The sequence below is a fragment of the Anser brachyrhynchus genome (genome assembly GCF_964034855.1).
Source record: "Anser brachyrhynchus genome assembly, chromosome: Z".
Classification (NCBI taxonomy): domain Eukaryota; kingdom Metazoa; phylum Chordata; class Aves; order Anseriformes; family Anatidae; genus Anser; species Anser brachyrhynchus.
Window position 1 is genome coordinate 45,553,322 of NC_137697.1, and position 14,967 is coordinate 45,568,288.

A 14,967-nucleotide genomic window follows, 5' to 3' on the forward strand; every position below is an offset into this window, starting at 1 on the left:
AAGTATGGAGCTTGCAGCAGTACAAGGACCAGCAGGAGGAAGAGCCTTCACCTGCAGCCTGAGGTACCCTTGCAGAACCTCTTCGCCCCTCTGCAGACTGGAGAGGAAAGGCCGCTTCAGGCTGACAAGGCCATCTTTACTGGCAAGACCAGCCTTTGGGAATCCCAGCGGCCAGGGTGAAAGGCTTGAGCAACGATGAGGTACATGTGGTGGAAGAGGGTCAGCTCAGGCAATCTGGGCAATCTTAAGCCTGTGGGCCCTGATGGGATGCACTCATGAGTGCTGAGGGATCTGGCAAATGTCGTGAGGATATCCTTGATAATCCTTGGTTGATCATGGGGGCTGGGAGAAATGCCCTTAGACTAGAAGAAGGCAAATGATATTCCTATCTTCAAGAAGGACAGGAGGGACTGTCCAGGGAATCCAGGCTGGTCAGCCTCATGTCAATGCCTGGGAAGGCGGTGGAATAGCTACTCCTGGAAACCATTTCCAGGTAAATGATAGAGAAGAAAATTGTCAGGAGTAGTCAGCGTGACTTCACCACGGGGAAGTAGTGCTTTACCAACTTGATAAAACTCTGCAATGAAATGACTGGCCAGGTAGCTCTCGGGATAGCAGTGCACGTTGTCTTTCTATACTTCAGTAAGGCCTTTGATGCTGAGGCACAAGATCCTTATAGACGTGCTAGTGAGCAGACAGTGAGATGGAACAAATACTGTCTGAACCAGGATGAGAGAGTGGTAAGTGGTGCAAAGTCTGTTTTGAGGGCCAGTAACTAGTGGTCTATTCCCGGGGTCAAGAGGGGTCTGCTCTTATTAAATATCCTCATTGATGATGCGGATGATATGCCAGTGTGTACCCTCAGCAAATCTGCTGACAACACAAAACTGGGAGGAGTGGCAGATACATGAAAGGATCATGCTGCCATCCAGAGGGATATGGACAGGTTGGAGAAATGATCTCACAGATCTTCTTGAAATTCAACAAGTTCTTCATCTTTGGAGGAGCAACACCAGGCACTAGTACATGCTGGGGTTGACCCAGCTGCAAGGCTGCATAGAAGAGAAGGCTGTAGGGGGCCTGGTGCACACCAAGTGGAACAAGAGCCAGAAGTGTGCCCTTGCCACAAAGAAGGCTAATGGTAACCTGAGTTGTGTTAGGCAAGGTATTGCTAGCAGGTGGAGGGAGGTGATCCTTCCCCTCTCCTCAGCACTGCTGAGGCCACACCTGGAGTGCTGTGTCCACATCTGGGCTACCCAGTACAAGAGAGACATGAGCATAATGGGGAGAGGCGACAAAGCACAGGGCCACAAAGGTGGTGAAGGGACTGGAGCACCTCTCCCATGAGAAGAGGCTGAGGGAGCTTGGCCTGCTCATTGTGGAGAAGAGGATGCTCAGAGGGCAATCTCCTCAATGTGTATCAGCAGCTGCAGGGAGAGTGCAAAGAGGATGGAGCCACGCTCTTTTCAGTGGTGCCCAGGGCAAGAGGCAGCGAGTGCAAACTGGAACGTAGGAACTTCTGCTTGAACATCAGGGAGTGCTTCTATGCTGTGTGGGTGACTGAGCACTGATACAGGTTGCCCAGAGAGGTGGTGGAGCCTCCCTCCTTAGAGATATTCAACAACTGTTTGGATGTGGTCCTGGGTAACCTGCTATAGGTGGCCTGCTTGAGCAGAGGTTTGGGCCAGATGGTTTCCAGGGATCCCTTCCAACCTCAGCCATTCCATGTCCTCTGACTCTGGGAAAATGGCAACTCATTGCAGTCCCTGTGTTTCAAGAGAGAGTACCACTTGTGGGGAATGAAAGAAGTAAGTGAACTGGGGGAAGACCTTTTTCAGCACCAAAGATGGTATTTCTCACCAAAACAGTTTTGGACACACTGGACGTAAGATAAGCAGGCATTCAGTGGCACTCATGTAGTTCTGGGAATCTCAGCAACTGTGGGCTGTAAAACTGGTTTTCTTCCAGCGCTGTCCATACAATTTGTCAGAAACTCTCTTGAATTGTAATTTTTTAACAGGTTCCTGTCTTGGTGACTGAGTTGAGGCTCTCTTCCAGAATATGTAAGTTAATTTGAGAATGTCCAGCGCTGTTGGCACTTAGCAGTGGAGGTTCAGAACAGTCAGAAATAGCATTTTTGTTAACTTTGGGTAAAAGTCACACTTTGCTATGAATTAAGTTTCACCCCTGGTGTTTGTGTTGTGATTTTTGCAGAATGAATGGTGTTGGGTTCATCCTGTCTGTAGTCACTGAGGTACTGATCCTATGTCACTGCTGGAGGTATCTTGACATTGCTAAGAAGTATTCTAAAATTTTCCCAGGGGTACCCTAAGAAATAGATTAGTTATTCCTGCCCTTCTCACTCCTATATACTATCATCAGTCAACAAATTACACTTGGATCATAAGGCACAGCACCAGGATCAGCCAAGATTAATATATTTTTTGTTACATTTTTGTCTGCACAGTAGCCCATCATTACCTTGAAAAGCTGTGTTTCTGCAAGCAGAGGAGGAGAACACTTCTTACTAGGGAAAGCATCTAGGGTGAGATTGTATTGCTACCAGAGTGGAATTTATAAAACAGTTCAGTTTGATAGGACCTTCAAAGATCTTGTCCAACTGCCTGAGCACTTCAGGGCTATCCAAAAGTTAAAGCTCAGTAGTGAGGACATTATATAAATGCCTCTTGAACACTGACAGGCATGGGGCATCAACCACCTTGCTAGAAATCCTGTTCCATTTTTTCCCTGCCTTCATGGTAAAGAAAATTCTCCTAATTCCAGTCTGAACTTCCCCTGGTGCAGCTTTCTCCTGTTCCCAGCCCTGTCGTCAGTTTCCAGGGAGCAGAGGCCAGCACCTCCCTCTGTCCCTCCCCTCCCCGGGGAGTTGCAGATAGCCATGAGATTGCCTCTTGGCCTCCTCTTCTCCAGACTGGACAACCGGAGTGTCCTCAACTTCTCACAGGACGTGCCTTCCAGCCCTTTTATCAGCTTTGTTTCCCTCCTCTGGATGCTTTCAAGTACCTTGACACCTTTCTTGTATTGTGGAGCCCAGAACTGCACACTGTACTCAAGGTGAGGCTATACCAATGCTAAATACAGTGGGAGAATCATCTCTTTTTGGCTGTCTTGCTGTGCTGTGTTTAATGAACCCCACATTGTGGCTTTCCCTCTTGGCTGGCAGGGCACACTGCTGGTTCATGCTGAGCCTGCTGTCACCGGCACTCCCACGTCCCTTTCTGCTGAGCTGCTCTCCAGCCACTTATCTCCCAGTCTGTACATCTGTTGGGATTATGTTTTTCTTCTTTTTTATATAATTCTCTGCTTTTTTATGCAGTGCCCCAGAATCTAGAAGGGAAAGAGAAAAGCAGAGAAGTAATACTGCTTTCCCTACTGGCTGTGTTGCTCCTGCACTTCTTCAGTGTTGTCTGCTTTTTCTTCCCCTGGGGGGATTATCACCACCTCTCCATTAACTGTAGAGGAAAACAGACAATTCAGGTGTAGATGTCTCCATAGTAAACAAATTAAATTAACTTAGATTAATTTCACTTCTCTATGACTTTTCATTTTGTCTTTTCTGCAGCCATTTAATTTATTGCATTTCCTATGTATTTTCCTTTAAAGTTAGTATTTACTATTTAGAGTTTTCTTGTCTGTTCTTGGTGCCCTTTGTCCAGTTTCTGAAGTAATCAGAAAATGCTGTACTTATGTACTGACATTGTGTCTGTCAGTGGGTTTGGGCCAAGTGCCACTGACACACAAGAGAAATGTTTGTACCACCTGTTCAGTCCAGGCAAGCAGTTTCTACATTCAAGGTGCAGAAGACTGCTGAGGGAGCAGAAAAAGTTCCTCAAACATCTTTGTTTAAAAATTTAATTCTAAGACAGAGTGTTTCCTTCATTGTGAGTGGGTTTGATGCCTAGAGCATCAGAATCAGGATGAGTTCTGATGAGTACATTGAGGGAACTGTGGTGATTTCTCTAGCATTATGTTATAGGTAAGCATCCAGCAGGGACTGTGAAGAGAGCACACTGATGCTATGAGTGTCCTTTTATTGACAGTGCCAGAGCTTTCTTCCATTGGCTCTGCATTTAAGTCATCAATTGTGAACATGAGGTGTCAACTAGGAACAATTCTTTCATTCATTTCTTGGATTCTTTAATTTCATTGCACACTTTGGTGGAGAGGTGTTGGATAAAAAGTGAATTCTTTCTCATACGTTGAGGGATATATCACTTTTGGGAATTTGTTTTTGTGGGGCAGCTTGGGTTTGTGAGACCTGTTGAAGTTAAATAACCTTCTGACTAATCCTTGCAAGAGGTGTATACCATTGCCAGAATGACTTGACTGGGCCCTGGGAAGACATGGCCAGCCAAGGCCTCGTCAACTGTCATGAAACTTGAAAGTTCATCAGAAGCCAAACAATGTGGGGGATGGAGTGAACAAGGGCATTTTGTAGGATGCCCCAGACACACGTGTAATAGTGCAAGTGCTGATGCAGGCTGGAACACTGCTAGGGCAAGTGCTGTGGGTGAGAACCAATTGTGATGTCCCTGACTGGTGGATAGTGATGTTTGCAAGTGATGGATTGTGACTGTGTGGTCATCGCTGTTTATCTGGGCAAGGTGTCACACAGTCAGCTTGTGCCTGTGTCCCAGCTGAGCTTTTATGTGAAGTCTGGAGTGAGGAGCGAAGGTTGCCTTGGTTGTGCTCTTGGTCTGTGCTGCGTTGTACTGTGGGAGTTGCTGGAGCAGCTCTCAGGGCCCTTCCCCAGAGCCAGCAGAGCTTCTCCCACAGCCCTGCCTTGTTCAGGCAGCCAGGGCACCCGGGAAGTGATCTTGGAAGAGCAGAGGTGAGCGCTGTGGGGACACATCCCCCTGGTCAGCTGTAAGGGTTTCTTCCTTGAGAAGGACCTGGACAATTCTTCCACCACTCCCCAGCTCAGCCCATGACCTTGTCCTTTCCTCCCTTTCTAGCGTGACACCAGCTGCTGCAGCACCAGTGGGAGGGAGCAGCTTGTGATCCCACCTCTGCCCAACCCTTCAGAGCCCAGGGGGAGCATGGCCACAGCGTTGGATAAGCGTTGCCCAATCTGTCTAGACACGTGGAGTAATGCTGGCTATGTACTGCCATGTCTCCACCAATTTTGTTTTGAATGCATCCAGCGCTGGGCGGAGAGGAAGCCCAAGTGCCCCCTTTGCAAGGGGAGAGTGACCTCCATTGTGCACTCAGTGCAGGCGGACAACGACTTTGAAGAACTGACCATCAGACCATCTGTGGAGGCCTTGGTCACTATCAACCATGGAAGAAGAGCTCCTGGAGGCCCAGCCACACACAGCCCCCCTCGCCCTGTAACATCCCGGCTACTGACTGTGGGGCTGGCGTCCAATGCTCCTCTGAGTGGCATCCACCCCCTTCTGTGGGCATCACTTTTCCGAGACTACCCAGCTTTGCTTCAGTCCCTGTTGCCCTGGCTGCACCGTGAACTTCAGCGGCTTCTTGATGTTGAGAATTTTGAAGAAGATGTGGTGGAGGACATCATTATGTCCAGCCTGGGCATCTTTGGGCTGCAAGAAGATGCTTTAGTCCAATGGCTGCAGTTCTACCTGCGAAGCCACACAGTAGCATTTGTTCACCAGCTCATTGAGTTCACTGTACGTCAATGTGGTTGGGAGGCACATTGTCTGCTGAGCCTAAATGACACTGATGCCATGGAGCTGGAAGACAGCCCTGAAACTTTCCCTGGGCCTTCTGCGTCCTTCGGAGAGTTTTCCACTCCTGCCCTGTCCTCCTCCAGAGCCAACACAGAGGAGCTCCCTAGATATTCCACTGCTGCTCCTCGTGGGGGTCTCAGCCACCCCTCTTCTGTCCCTTTTCCCATTCTTGGGGATGGAGTGGCCCGGGAAGAGCCAGAGGACGATGTGGCTGGTCATTCTGCTGGTCAACAGGGCAGAGGCCGCTCACACAGGGGGGGATGACAAGCTCCCGGAAAGAAGGGCCTCTGCCTCCCACAACTCTCTGTTGCCCCCCAAGAGGACACTGCACCGGTGACACTGGGGCAGTGACCCAGGAGTGGGCAAACCAGGGCTGGGCCAGCTGCTGGGGCAAACACCAGCCCCCCAGGGGTACATGTAGGCTCTCATCAGTAGTATGAATCTAATTATCAGACACTGAATGAATAAAGGCAAGAAACGTACAGGAAAAGTCTCTGCATTGCTACCAATGTCTTGATGTTGCTATCCCCACCACTGCTGCTTTCTTCTACCTTTCTACTGCTTTCTTGTATGCCTTATGGTTCTAAAGGTCAATGGGGTAGATGTGCTGGGAGAGGAGCATTGCTTTTGAATCTCTAGTGATGGAGATAACCACAGCCTCTCCAAGCAAAGTATGTCAGTTGCATGCTCAGTTAAGAAACGATTCCTCTTCAGACAGAATCTCTTGTGTTTCACCTTGTGCTCCTCGTATCTTGTCCTGGTGCTGGGCACCACTAAAAACAGCCACGTTCTCACATTAACTTAAGTATTCTGGTGGAGAGCCTCAACTCAGTCACCAAGACAGGAACCTGTTAAAAAATTACAATTCAAGAGAGTTTTTGACAAATTGTATGGGCAGCGCTGGAAGAAAACCAGTTTTACAGCCCACAGTTGCTGAGATTCCCAGAACTACATGAGTGCCACTGAATGCCTGCTTATCTTACGTCCAGTGTGTCCAAAACTGTTTTGGTGAGAAATACCATCTTTGGTGCTGAAAAAGGTCTTCCCCCAGTTCACTTACTTCTTTCATTCCCCACAAGTGGTACTCTCTCTTGAAACACAGGGACTGCAATGAGTTGCCATTTTCCCAGAGTCAGAGGACATGGAATGGCTGAGGTTGGAAGGGATCCCTGGAAACCATCTGGCCCAAACCTCTGCTCAAGCAGGCCACCTATAGCAGGTTACCCAGGACCACATCCAAACAGTTGTTGAATATCTCTAAGGAGGGAGGCTCCACCACCTCTCTGGGCAACCTGTATCAGTGCTCAGTCACCCACACAGCATAGAAGCACTCCCTGATGTTCAAGCAGAAGTTCCTACGTTCCAGTTTGCACTCGCTGCCTCTTGCCCTGGGCACCACTGAAAAGAGCGTGGCTCCATCCTCTTTGCACTCTCCCTGCAGCTGCTGATACACATTGAGGAGATTGCCCTCTGAGCATCCTCTTCTCCACAATGAGCAGGCCAAGCTCCCTCAGCCTCTTCTCATGGGAGAGGTGCTCCAGTCCCTTCACCACCTTTGTGGCCCTGTGCTTTGTCGCCTCTCCCCATTATGCTCATGTCTCTCTTGTACTGGGTAGCCCAGATGTGGACACAGCACTCCAGGTGTGGCCTCAGCAGTGCTGAGGAGAGGGGAAGGATCACCTCCCTCCACCTGCTAGCAATACCTTGCCTAACACAACTCAGGTTACCATTAGCCTTCTTTGTGGCAAGGGCACACTTCTGGCTCTTGTTCCACTTGGTGTGCACCAGGCCCCCTACAGCCTTCTCTTCTATGCAGCCTTGCAGCTGGGTCAACCCCAGCATGTACTAGTGCCTGGTGTTGCTCCTCCAAAGATGAAGAACTTGTTGAATTTCAAGAAGATCTGTGAGATCATTTCTCCAACCTGTCCATATCCCTCTGGATGGCAGCATGATCCTTTCATGTATCTGCCACTCCTCCCAGTTTTGTGTTGTCAGCAGATTTGCTGAGGGTACACACTGGCATATCATCCGCATCATCAATGAGGATATTTAATAAGAGCAGACCCCTCTTGACCCCGGGAATAGACCACTAGTTACTGGCCCTCAAAACAGACTTTGCACCACTTACCACTCTCTCATCCTGGTTCAGACAGTATTTGTTCCATCTCACTGTCTGCTCACTAGCACGTCTATAAGGATCTTGTGCCTCAGCATCAAAGGCCTTACTGAAGTATAGAAAGACAACGTGCACTGCTATCCCGAGAGCTACCTGGCCAGTCATTTCATTGCAGAGTTTTATCAAGTTGGTAAAGCACTACTTCCCCGTGGTGAAGTCACGCTGACTACTCCTGACAATTTTCTTCTCTATCATTTACCTGGAAATGGTTTCCAGGAGTAGCTATTCCACCGCCTTCCCAGGCATTGACATGAGGCTGACCAGCCTGGATTCCCTGGACAGTCCCTCCTGTCCTTCTTGAAGATAGGAATATCATTTGCCTTCTTCTAGTCTAAGGGCATTTCTCCCAGCCCCCATGATCAACCAAGGATTATCAAGGATATCCTTACGTCCAGTGTGTCCAAAACTGTTTTGGTGAGAAATACCATCTTTGGTGCTGAAAAAGGTCTTCCCCCAGTTCACTTACTTTTTTCATTCCCCACAAGTGGTACTCTCTCTTGAAACACAGGGACTGCAATGAGTTGCCATTTTCCCAGAGTCAGAGGACATGGAATGGCTGAGGTTGGAAGGGATCCCTGGAAACCATCTGGCCCAAACCTCTGCTCAAGCAGGCCACCTATAGCAGGTTACCCAGGACCACATCCGAACAGTTTTTGAATATCTCTAAGGAGAGAGGCTTCACCACCTCTCTGGACAACCTGTGTCAGTGCTCAGTCACCTGCTGCAGCGTGGAGATCTGCTCCATGTGGGACCCATGGGCTGCAGGGGGACAGCCTGCTTCGCCAGGAGCCTCTCCACAGGCCGCAGGGGAACTGCTGCTGCCTGCCTGGAGCACCTCCTGCCCTCCTGCTGCAATCACCTGGGGGGCTGCAGGGATATAGCTCTCTCACTTCTCACTCCTCTCTCCCAGCTGCTGTTGAACAGCAGTATTTTTTTTTTCCTTCCAAATGCTCTCCCAGAGGCCCAACCAACGTCAATCCCTGGCTTGGCTGTGGCCAGCGGTGGGTCCCTTTTGGAGCAGCTGGAGCTGGCTCTGGTCTGACATGGGGCAGCTGCTGGGCTCTGCTCACAGCAGCCACCCCTGCAGCCCCCCTGCTATCAAATCCTTGCCACATACACCGAACACAATCCCCCTGAATCATTCTGAACAGTGCATCTGGCACCTCATTCCCTGGTCAGACTATACTTTTCAGCTTCAAAAACTATGTTTTCCTCAGTAAAATGCCTGAGAACTTGCTAAACTGCCAGCAAAACCAAAAAAGAAATATTTTCTGAGGATGATGCTAAGGGTGTTTTTACCCAGCATAGATCAGAAACCTAGGGCTTGTGACTAAAGCTATCCCATTCCCATTATTAAATCTGAACCTTGTGCATAATTACCTACTGAGCACTTCTTTGCAGTGAAACAGAAGGTGCAGCCACATGATTAAATGGTATCACTTACCTTTTTTTGATACCGTTAAAGAGGGATGAAGTATTTGTTCATTTTCGTATGTCAGACAAAAAAGAAAAAAAGAAAAAAAGAAAAAAAAAGAAAAAAGGAGAAAAAAAGAGAAAAAAGAAAAAAGAAAAAAAAGAAGAAAAAAAAAAAAAGAAAAAAGTCACTGCACTGAGTTTAAGGACTGTAGGCCTAAAATTGTTACACTTATATTTGGTCACTCGTATTTGACTGAGGTTCGCTGTTGCTTTTGTAATATATTAAGGGGATCATTTAATATTTCCACAAGCCTGAGGCATAGCATATAAATAGATTCGTAATGTCCAAGCCCTTTTTTAAAATGGAAACATAATTGTTGATCAAGAACATTAGGTCATTTAATAACAATGTTCACCTTATGGACTTTATCAGTACAACTTTATGCAATTTACTTCTTTTATTAATAAGATGACTGTTTGAAAATAAAATAGGTAAATCTTTATTATAAAGTCCACAGTTAAAATAGTGCTGAGGAAATATGAAGTTGTATTTCCTAGATTTGCAGAAAAAGGCTGGAAATTACAACTATAATTTTAAAATAATGAATTGCATCCAGTTGAACTTAAAGCATTAGACCTTTATGATACGAATAAATCAGATCTAGGAGAAACGGTAATCATAACAGAAGACAAAATATTTCTCCCCCAACAGTTTATATCTCTTTAACCTCATAGTAGTAACAATAATAGTAGCAGTAAAAACAGATACTTCAAACAATGAATATATATATATATTTTTAATGCATAACTAGAACTGAAATAATGTTAGTGCTCTGAAGACCACTTGTTGTTTAGGTTTGGAAGAGAGGTAGGCACAAAGTTCAGAAAGATCAAGGATAGTGAAAGTTTTTTCACTGTACGTTGTCATCACTCAGTCTGGAACCTCATACCACTGCTATTGCAGTGCTTCTGAATTATTCAAGCAAATCCAGTGAAAATGAGATAAACCATATTGTGCACCTTTCTGTGTTGTTCTCCCCTCATATCCCATCAAGTTTAACGATTGTAATACTTGCTAATAACATCCCATGTTGCAAAAATACCCTATTCCATAATGTTTGCAAGGACATTAAATCATGTGTGTAGGATTTCAGGTGAGAGTTATATACAGTTCCTGGGCTGAAGTGGAGTCTCAAGCTGTGGCAGAAGGGGGTTTAACCCTCCAGTAGTTCACATGAAGAAGTTATCTCTTCATAACTCCTATGTGATACTCTAGAAAGATAAAACTTTCAAATTGGCTCAACCTGAGTAGTTCATTCAGGCACTTCGTAAAACATACAAAAGCAGATCCAAGATAATAAACCAGGGAGAGTACAGTTTACCAGACTCAAAAGAATGGAAAGTCTGTTTACTCACAATCCTGTTTGTGGCGGAGAGTTTCCTATATGATTTTTCTCTATGGAGACTTCTTTCCCTGTCTTGGTCTTAGTGCAGGCTGAGATGTAAAAGAAATTTTTCCAGCCTGAGGTGTATTAGGGACTTTAGGCAAATTTACTTTAGAGGTTATGAGAGGAGGCTGAAAGAATTTTAGTGGATAAAATAGGCTAATGAGCACATGAAAGGAAGCCAAAAGGATTTCAGTAGATAAGATAGGCTAATGGGCATGTGAAAGGAAGCCAAAAGAATTTTAGTAAATAAGACAGGTAAGGGACATGTACTATATCTTCCGCTACTTATTCTGCAAAGAAACTGAGGCAGGAAATTCTGGGATTCCTCACGATTAACAGTTCCTGACAGAAAACAGGAAACACATTTCAAGAACCAACTGAAACCGAATCTGCAGTTTAAGCAGAAGCTGAGAAGCTTACGAGTCTGCGCTGAGACAAGAGGTCAACCAGCAGTGACGAGGAAGATCCACTAATCTTCATCTCCACGACCCCTGGCAACCACTACCAGAAAACACTGCGCAAGCGTGGACAGGAGGAATCTATGAGAATGACTCCCTGAACTAATTTTAATACAAAGCGGAGATAGGTCATGCATATGTATAGGCGTCTCGAGAAACTTCATGCATATGTAACTCTTCACCACATACAACCAAGGCAAGTGCCGCGTTGGGGTGCGCACGACTTTGGTGGGACTACTCCTCGTGCTGCCCAGCGCTGAATAAACATACCTACTTTACAATTTCACTGATTGTGGAGTTTGCTTTCTGCACGTCAGTTAAAAAGAGAAGTGCTTGGTTAAATGCTGATCTCACTCTTGCTCTCTTTTTTTTTTTTTTTTCTGCACACCTTCAATTTTCCCCTGTATTAAAACCAATTGAACTAACAAAAAAAGAAACTTTGAGAAAATTCATCAAACATAATCTCACCTTGAAAATATCACCTACTAGTATTCTTAAAATTCAGACAAGTGGAAAAAAGCACAATCCCACTATCTACAAATTATAGCTCCTCTCTGTTATTTCCATTACTTCAGTCTTGTGAGACAAGAACCTCAGCACTGTAGCTCCAGATAAGGCTTAAAAGTAAGATATATCCCTGGTTACAGAAGGTTTACTGTAGGAAGTCAGCATCCTACCAAATTTGTAGTGAACACTTTTTCACAGAAAAATGTGCAGCAGTATACTAAACAAATTGAATAAACCGTGGGAAACTACTCCTCCCATGCTCCAAAGGCTCGTTCTGTACTTCTTGCAGTGATAAGTGAATTTGTTTAGGATTCCTCATCCTAAGGAATGGTAATACCTTCTCACAGACCATTGTTTGTCCTTTACTGGCTGCAAAGTGTGTGCAAATTTCAGAAAATGTTGCCTAATTAGTTGATGTGTTCGTGAAACCCATGCTGGTTTTCTTGCCCTAATAAGCAAATCATACAGATAGAGAAAATGTCATTTGAGACATACATTAATTAAAGTGACTGAGATTGTCATGGTTTTTCTACTTCGTCAGGAGTTGAATTGATGACAGAAAAGAGACTTTACTCCTTCAGGATCTTTTGGAAATAATTTGATTTGTGGGGATAAGGCTAAACTGTTCACGAACAGAATATATTCCACTCTATCAAGAAGTTCATTTGGAAAAGGCATTATTCAGAGATTCTGTTGCTCCTTAGAAAGGAGGGGTTATAGTAACTTGATGTATTTTGTCGTGCTTCCACTGGCTGGAAGATGATCTGATGTTTCAAATCTGGGTTTAATTTAGATGAGGAAACTTGAAAACTTTTCAGGTAATTCAAATAAGTACCAGTCATCCAACTCTTAATTCAACACCACAAATTCCTGTTTAAAAAATCAACTCCTAAAATATTGCTTAAAGGAAATTGGAAAATTGGCCTGAGGGATGAGTTGTGAGTTGTTTTGTGCATACCTGGTATACCCTTACCTATTTTTTCCTTTTTCACCCCTGAAATTACCCCTGAGAGCTTAAAGGTTTCATTATTTTTTTTTTTTTTTTTAAATCAAGCACTAACAATCCCAGAAGCTGTGATGTTAGCAAAACACAGCGGGGCTCACAGTAGAATCAAGAGAAGTGTCAGCACTGAACTTGTAAACGCAGCTGATACAATACAAAAGACTTGGGTAGCATATAGCTTCAAAGGAGAACAGTATACCAGAGTGTTACACCATGGTTGAGAAACAGCAGTAAAACCAAATTCGGATGAGCTTTGTACAGCAATGCTTTCTTTTTCAACAGAATTTGCTCAGTTAAGTATTTCTTGATTGATAAAAAGATTCAAAACACTTTAAAAGCAAACAAATTTTAGTAACATAAATAGATGCAGTTAGAGAAGAATTTTTTGATGCCTGTTAGTGAGGATGAGCATTGGTCTTAAAATGTTCCAATGCATTTGCAATATGCAATTCTGAAATCCTGGTGAAAATAAAATCCTTTATGGTATGCATAAACTGAAAGAGATGAGCATACAAACATGCACATAGAGGGCATGACTCTTGAACTGAGTGAGTCTATGCTGAAACAAGCTTTTAAAGAAAGATATGTGGAGACACCTTTTTTCACAGAAAAGATTAAGAGCACAGAAAAAAACCTTCATTCCCGATCTCACTGAGAACTCAGTAAATTAGCATTCAACAGATTTTCTATTTCAATGCAATATTTTCATTTTAGTACTTCTGCTGTCATTATTCATTGCATCGCAGACCTTTGTGACTGTGGCCTGGAAAGCTGTACAGGAACTAGTTTAATTGGAAATATTGTGAAACCAAAAGATATTCTGGCACTCAAAGTATTTATATTTCAAACTAACTATCACAAGCAAGTGTTTAGTTTTAATAAAGCTGTTACTAAAGGTTATTTGCCAGCTGATAAAAATAACGTACTTTAGTGAACAGAAAGTAAAAGTGAGACTGCTCACATTATCTTTTATCTAGAAGTTACAGAGGAATAAATATTGTGGTTATTTTAACATGTTAAAACTTTATGGGCTTAATGTTTGCACTTGCAAATAAATGGACAATTATTAATCAATTAAACAGGCTTTGTAACAATGCTTACCAAGATTAAGTCATATGGTGACAGTACAGATGTAGCACAGATAGATGAAATAGGTCCAACAGAAAACAGATTGAAAGTTGCCAAACATTTTTTTTTCCCCAGTGCATTTCAGTAGTGGTAAAATGAATAAATGAACTTGAAAAGTTTGGAGGTTTTTGCTATGGTTTGTGTAGATTGGTCCTAATAAAATAAGGACACAAAAAAAGGACACTGATAATACTCCCTATCACAAAAGGACACGGGACAAAAGGACACTGACAATACTCCCTAAGCTGCTGTCTCCACTGACAGGGAGATGTGAAGTAGACAGCCCTCACAATCTGCAAATTTAAACAATTAACAAAATGTAATAGTTAGCATAAAGATTATTTTACAGTAATGGGACAATCTACGAGAATGGTGACTGGAATTGCAACACAGAACAACAACAACAACAACAAAAGAAACAAAAATAATCCACCTCGCTCCCCCAAAAAAACTCTTAATCCTCCAGAAAAATCCCAAACCTCTCTCCCTTTTCTCATTGTCTCAGTAATGAAGAAAGGGGAGCTGGCTGCTCAGTTCCAGAAGCATCCTGACATGTTTGGAGGTTCTCCAAGAACTATATGCACCTTCTTCACAGCACCCAAATGTATTGTATGCCTAATATTCTGTGCAAATTTTTGATAGGAGTTAAGGGTGCACCAGTGACCTCAACATTTTGACCCCTCTTTTCTCCACACATCTAGCCACAGGACTTACTTTATGGTATATGCACCACAGCTGGACTCACAATCCTCATCAAAACAGAGATGACCCTCGAGGCAGCAAGCTGCAAATGCATGTGTACAAACAGAGAAGCACCTTTTGCCAAATCCATCAACATATTAGTGTGAAAAAATGGAATACAACGAGGTGTCAGAGCATTTACATTTCATTCACAGCACTAGCAGTCATGCTGTAAAAATGTTACCACCTAAGTGGTCCTGGAATGAATGGCATTATAAAGGTTTACTAGGAGAGTGAAGCAAAGCTAGAAAGCTTTCTGAGCATATTCTGCAGATAAAGATGTTATCTTTTGGATACGAAGCCATATTTCTCACCTCAGAAGCACTTGGAGATCTGTGGGATGACCTGCCAGCAGTCCTACAGAAAATCTTTATTT

General features: G+C 44.3%; 1 protein-coding gene across 1 annotated transcript; it reads left to right on the forward strand.

Moving 5' to 3' along the window:
* On the forward strand, positions 1 to 6,955 carry LOC308185448 (E3 ubiquitin-protein ligase Topors-like). The gene is made up of 2 exons (XM_080573560.1): positions 1 to 63; positions 4,977 to 6,955. The coding sequence occupies exon 2, from the start codon at positions 5,061 to 5,063 to the stop codon at positions 5,976 to 5,978; it is 918 nt and encodes a 305-aa protein (XP_080429686.1). The 5' UTR covers positions 1 to 63; positions 4,977 to 5,060; the 3' UTR covers positions 5,979 to 6,955.
* The last annotated feature ends 8,012 nt before the right edge of the window (positions 6,956 to 14,967 follow it).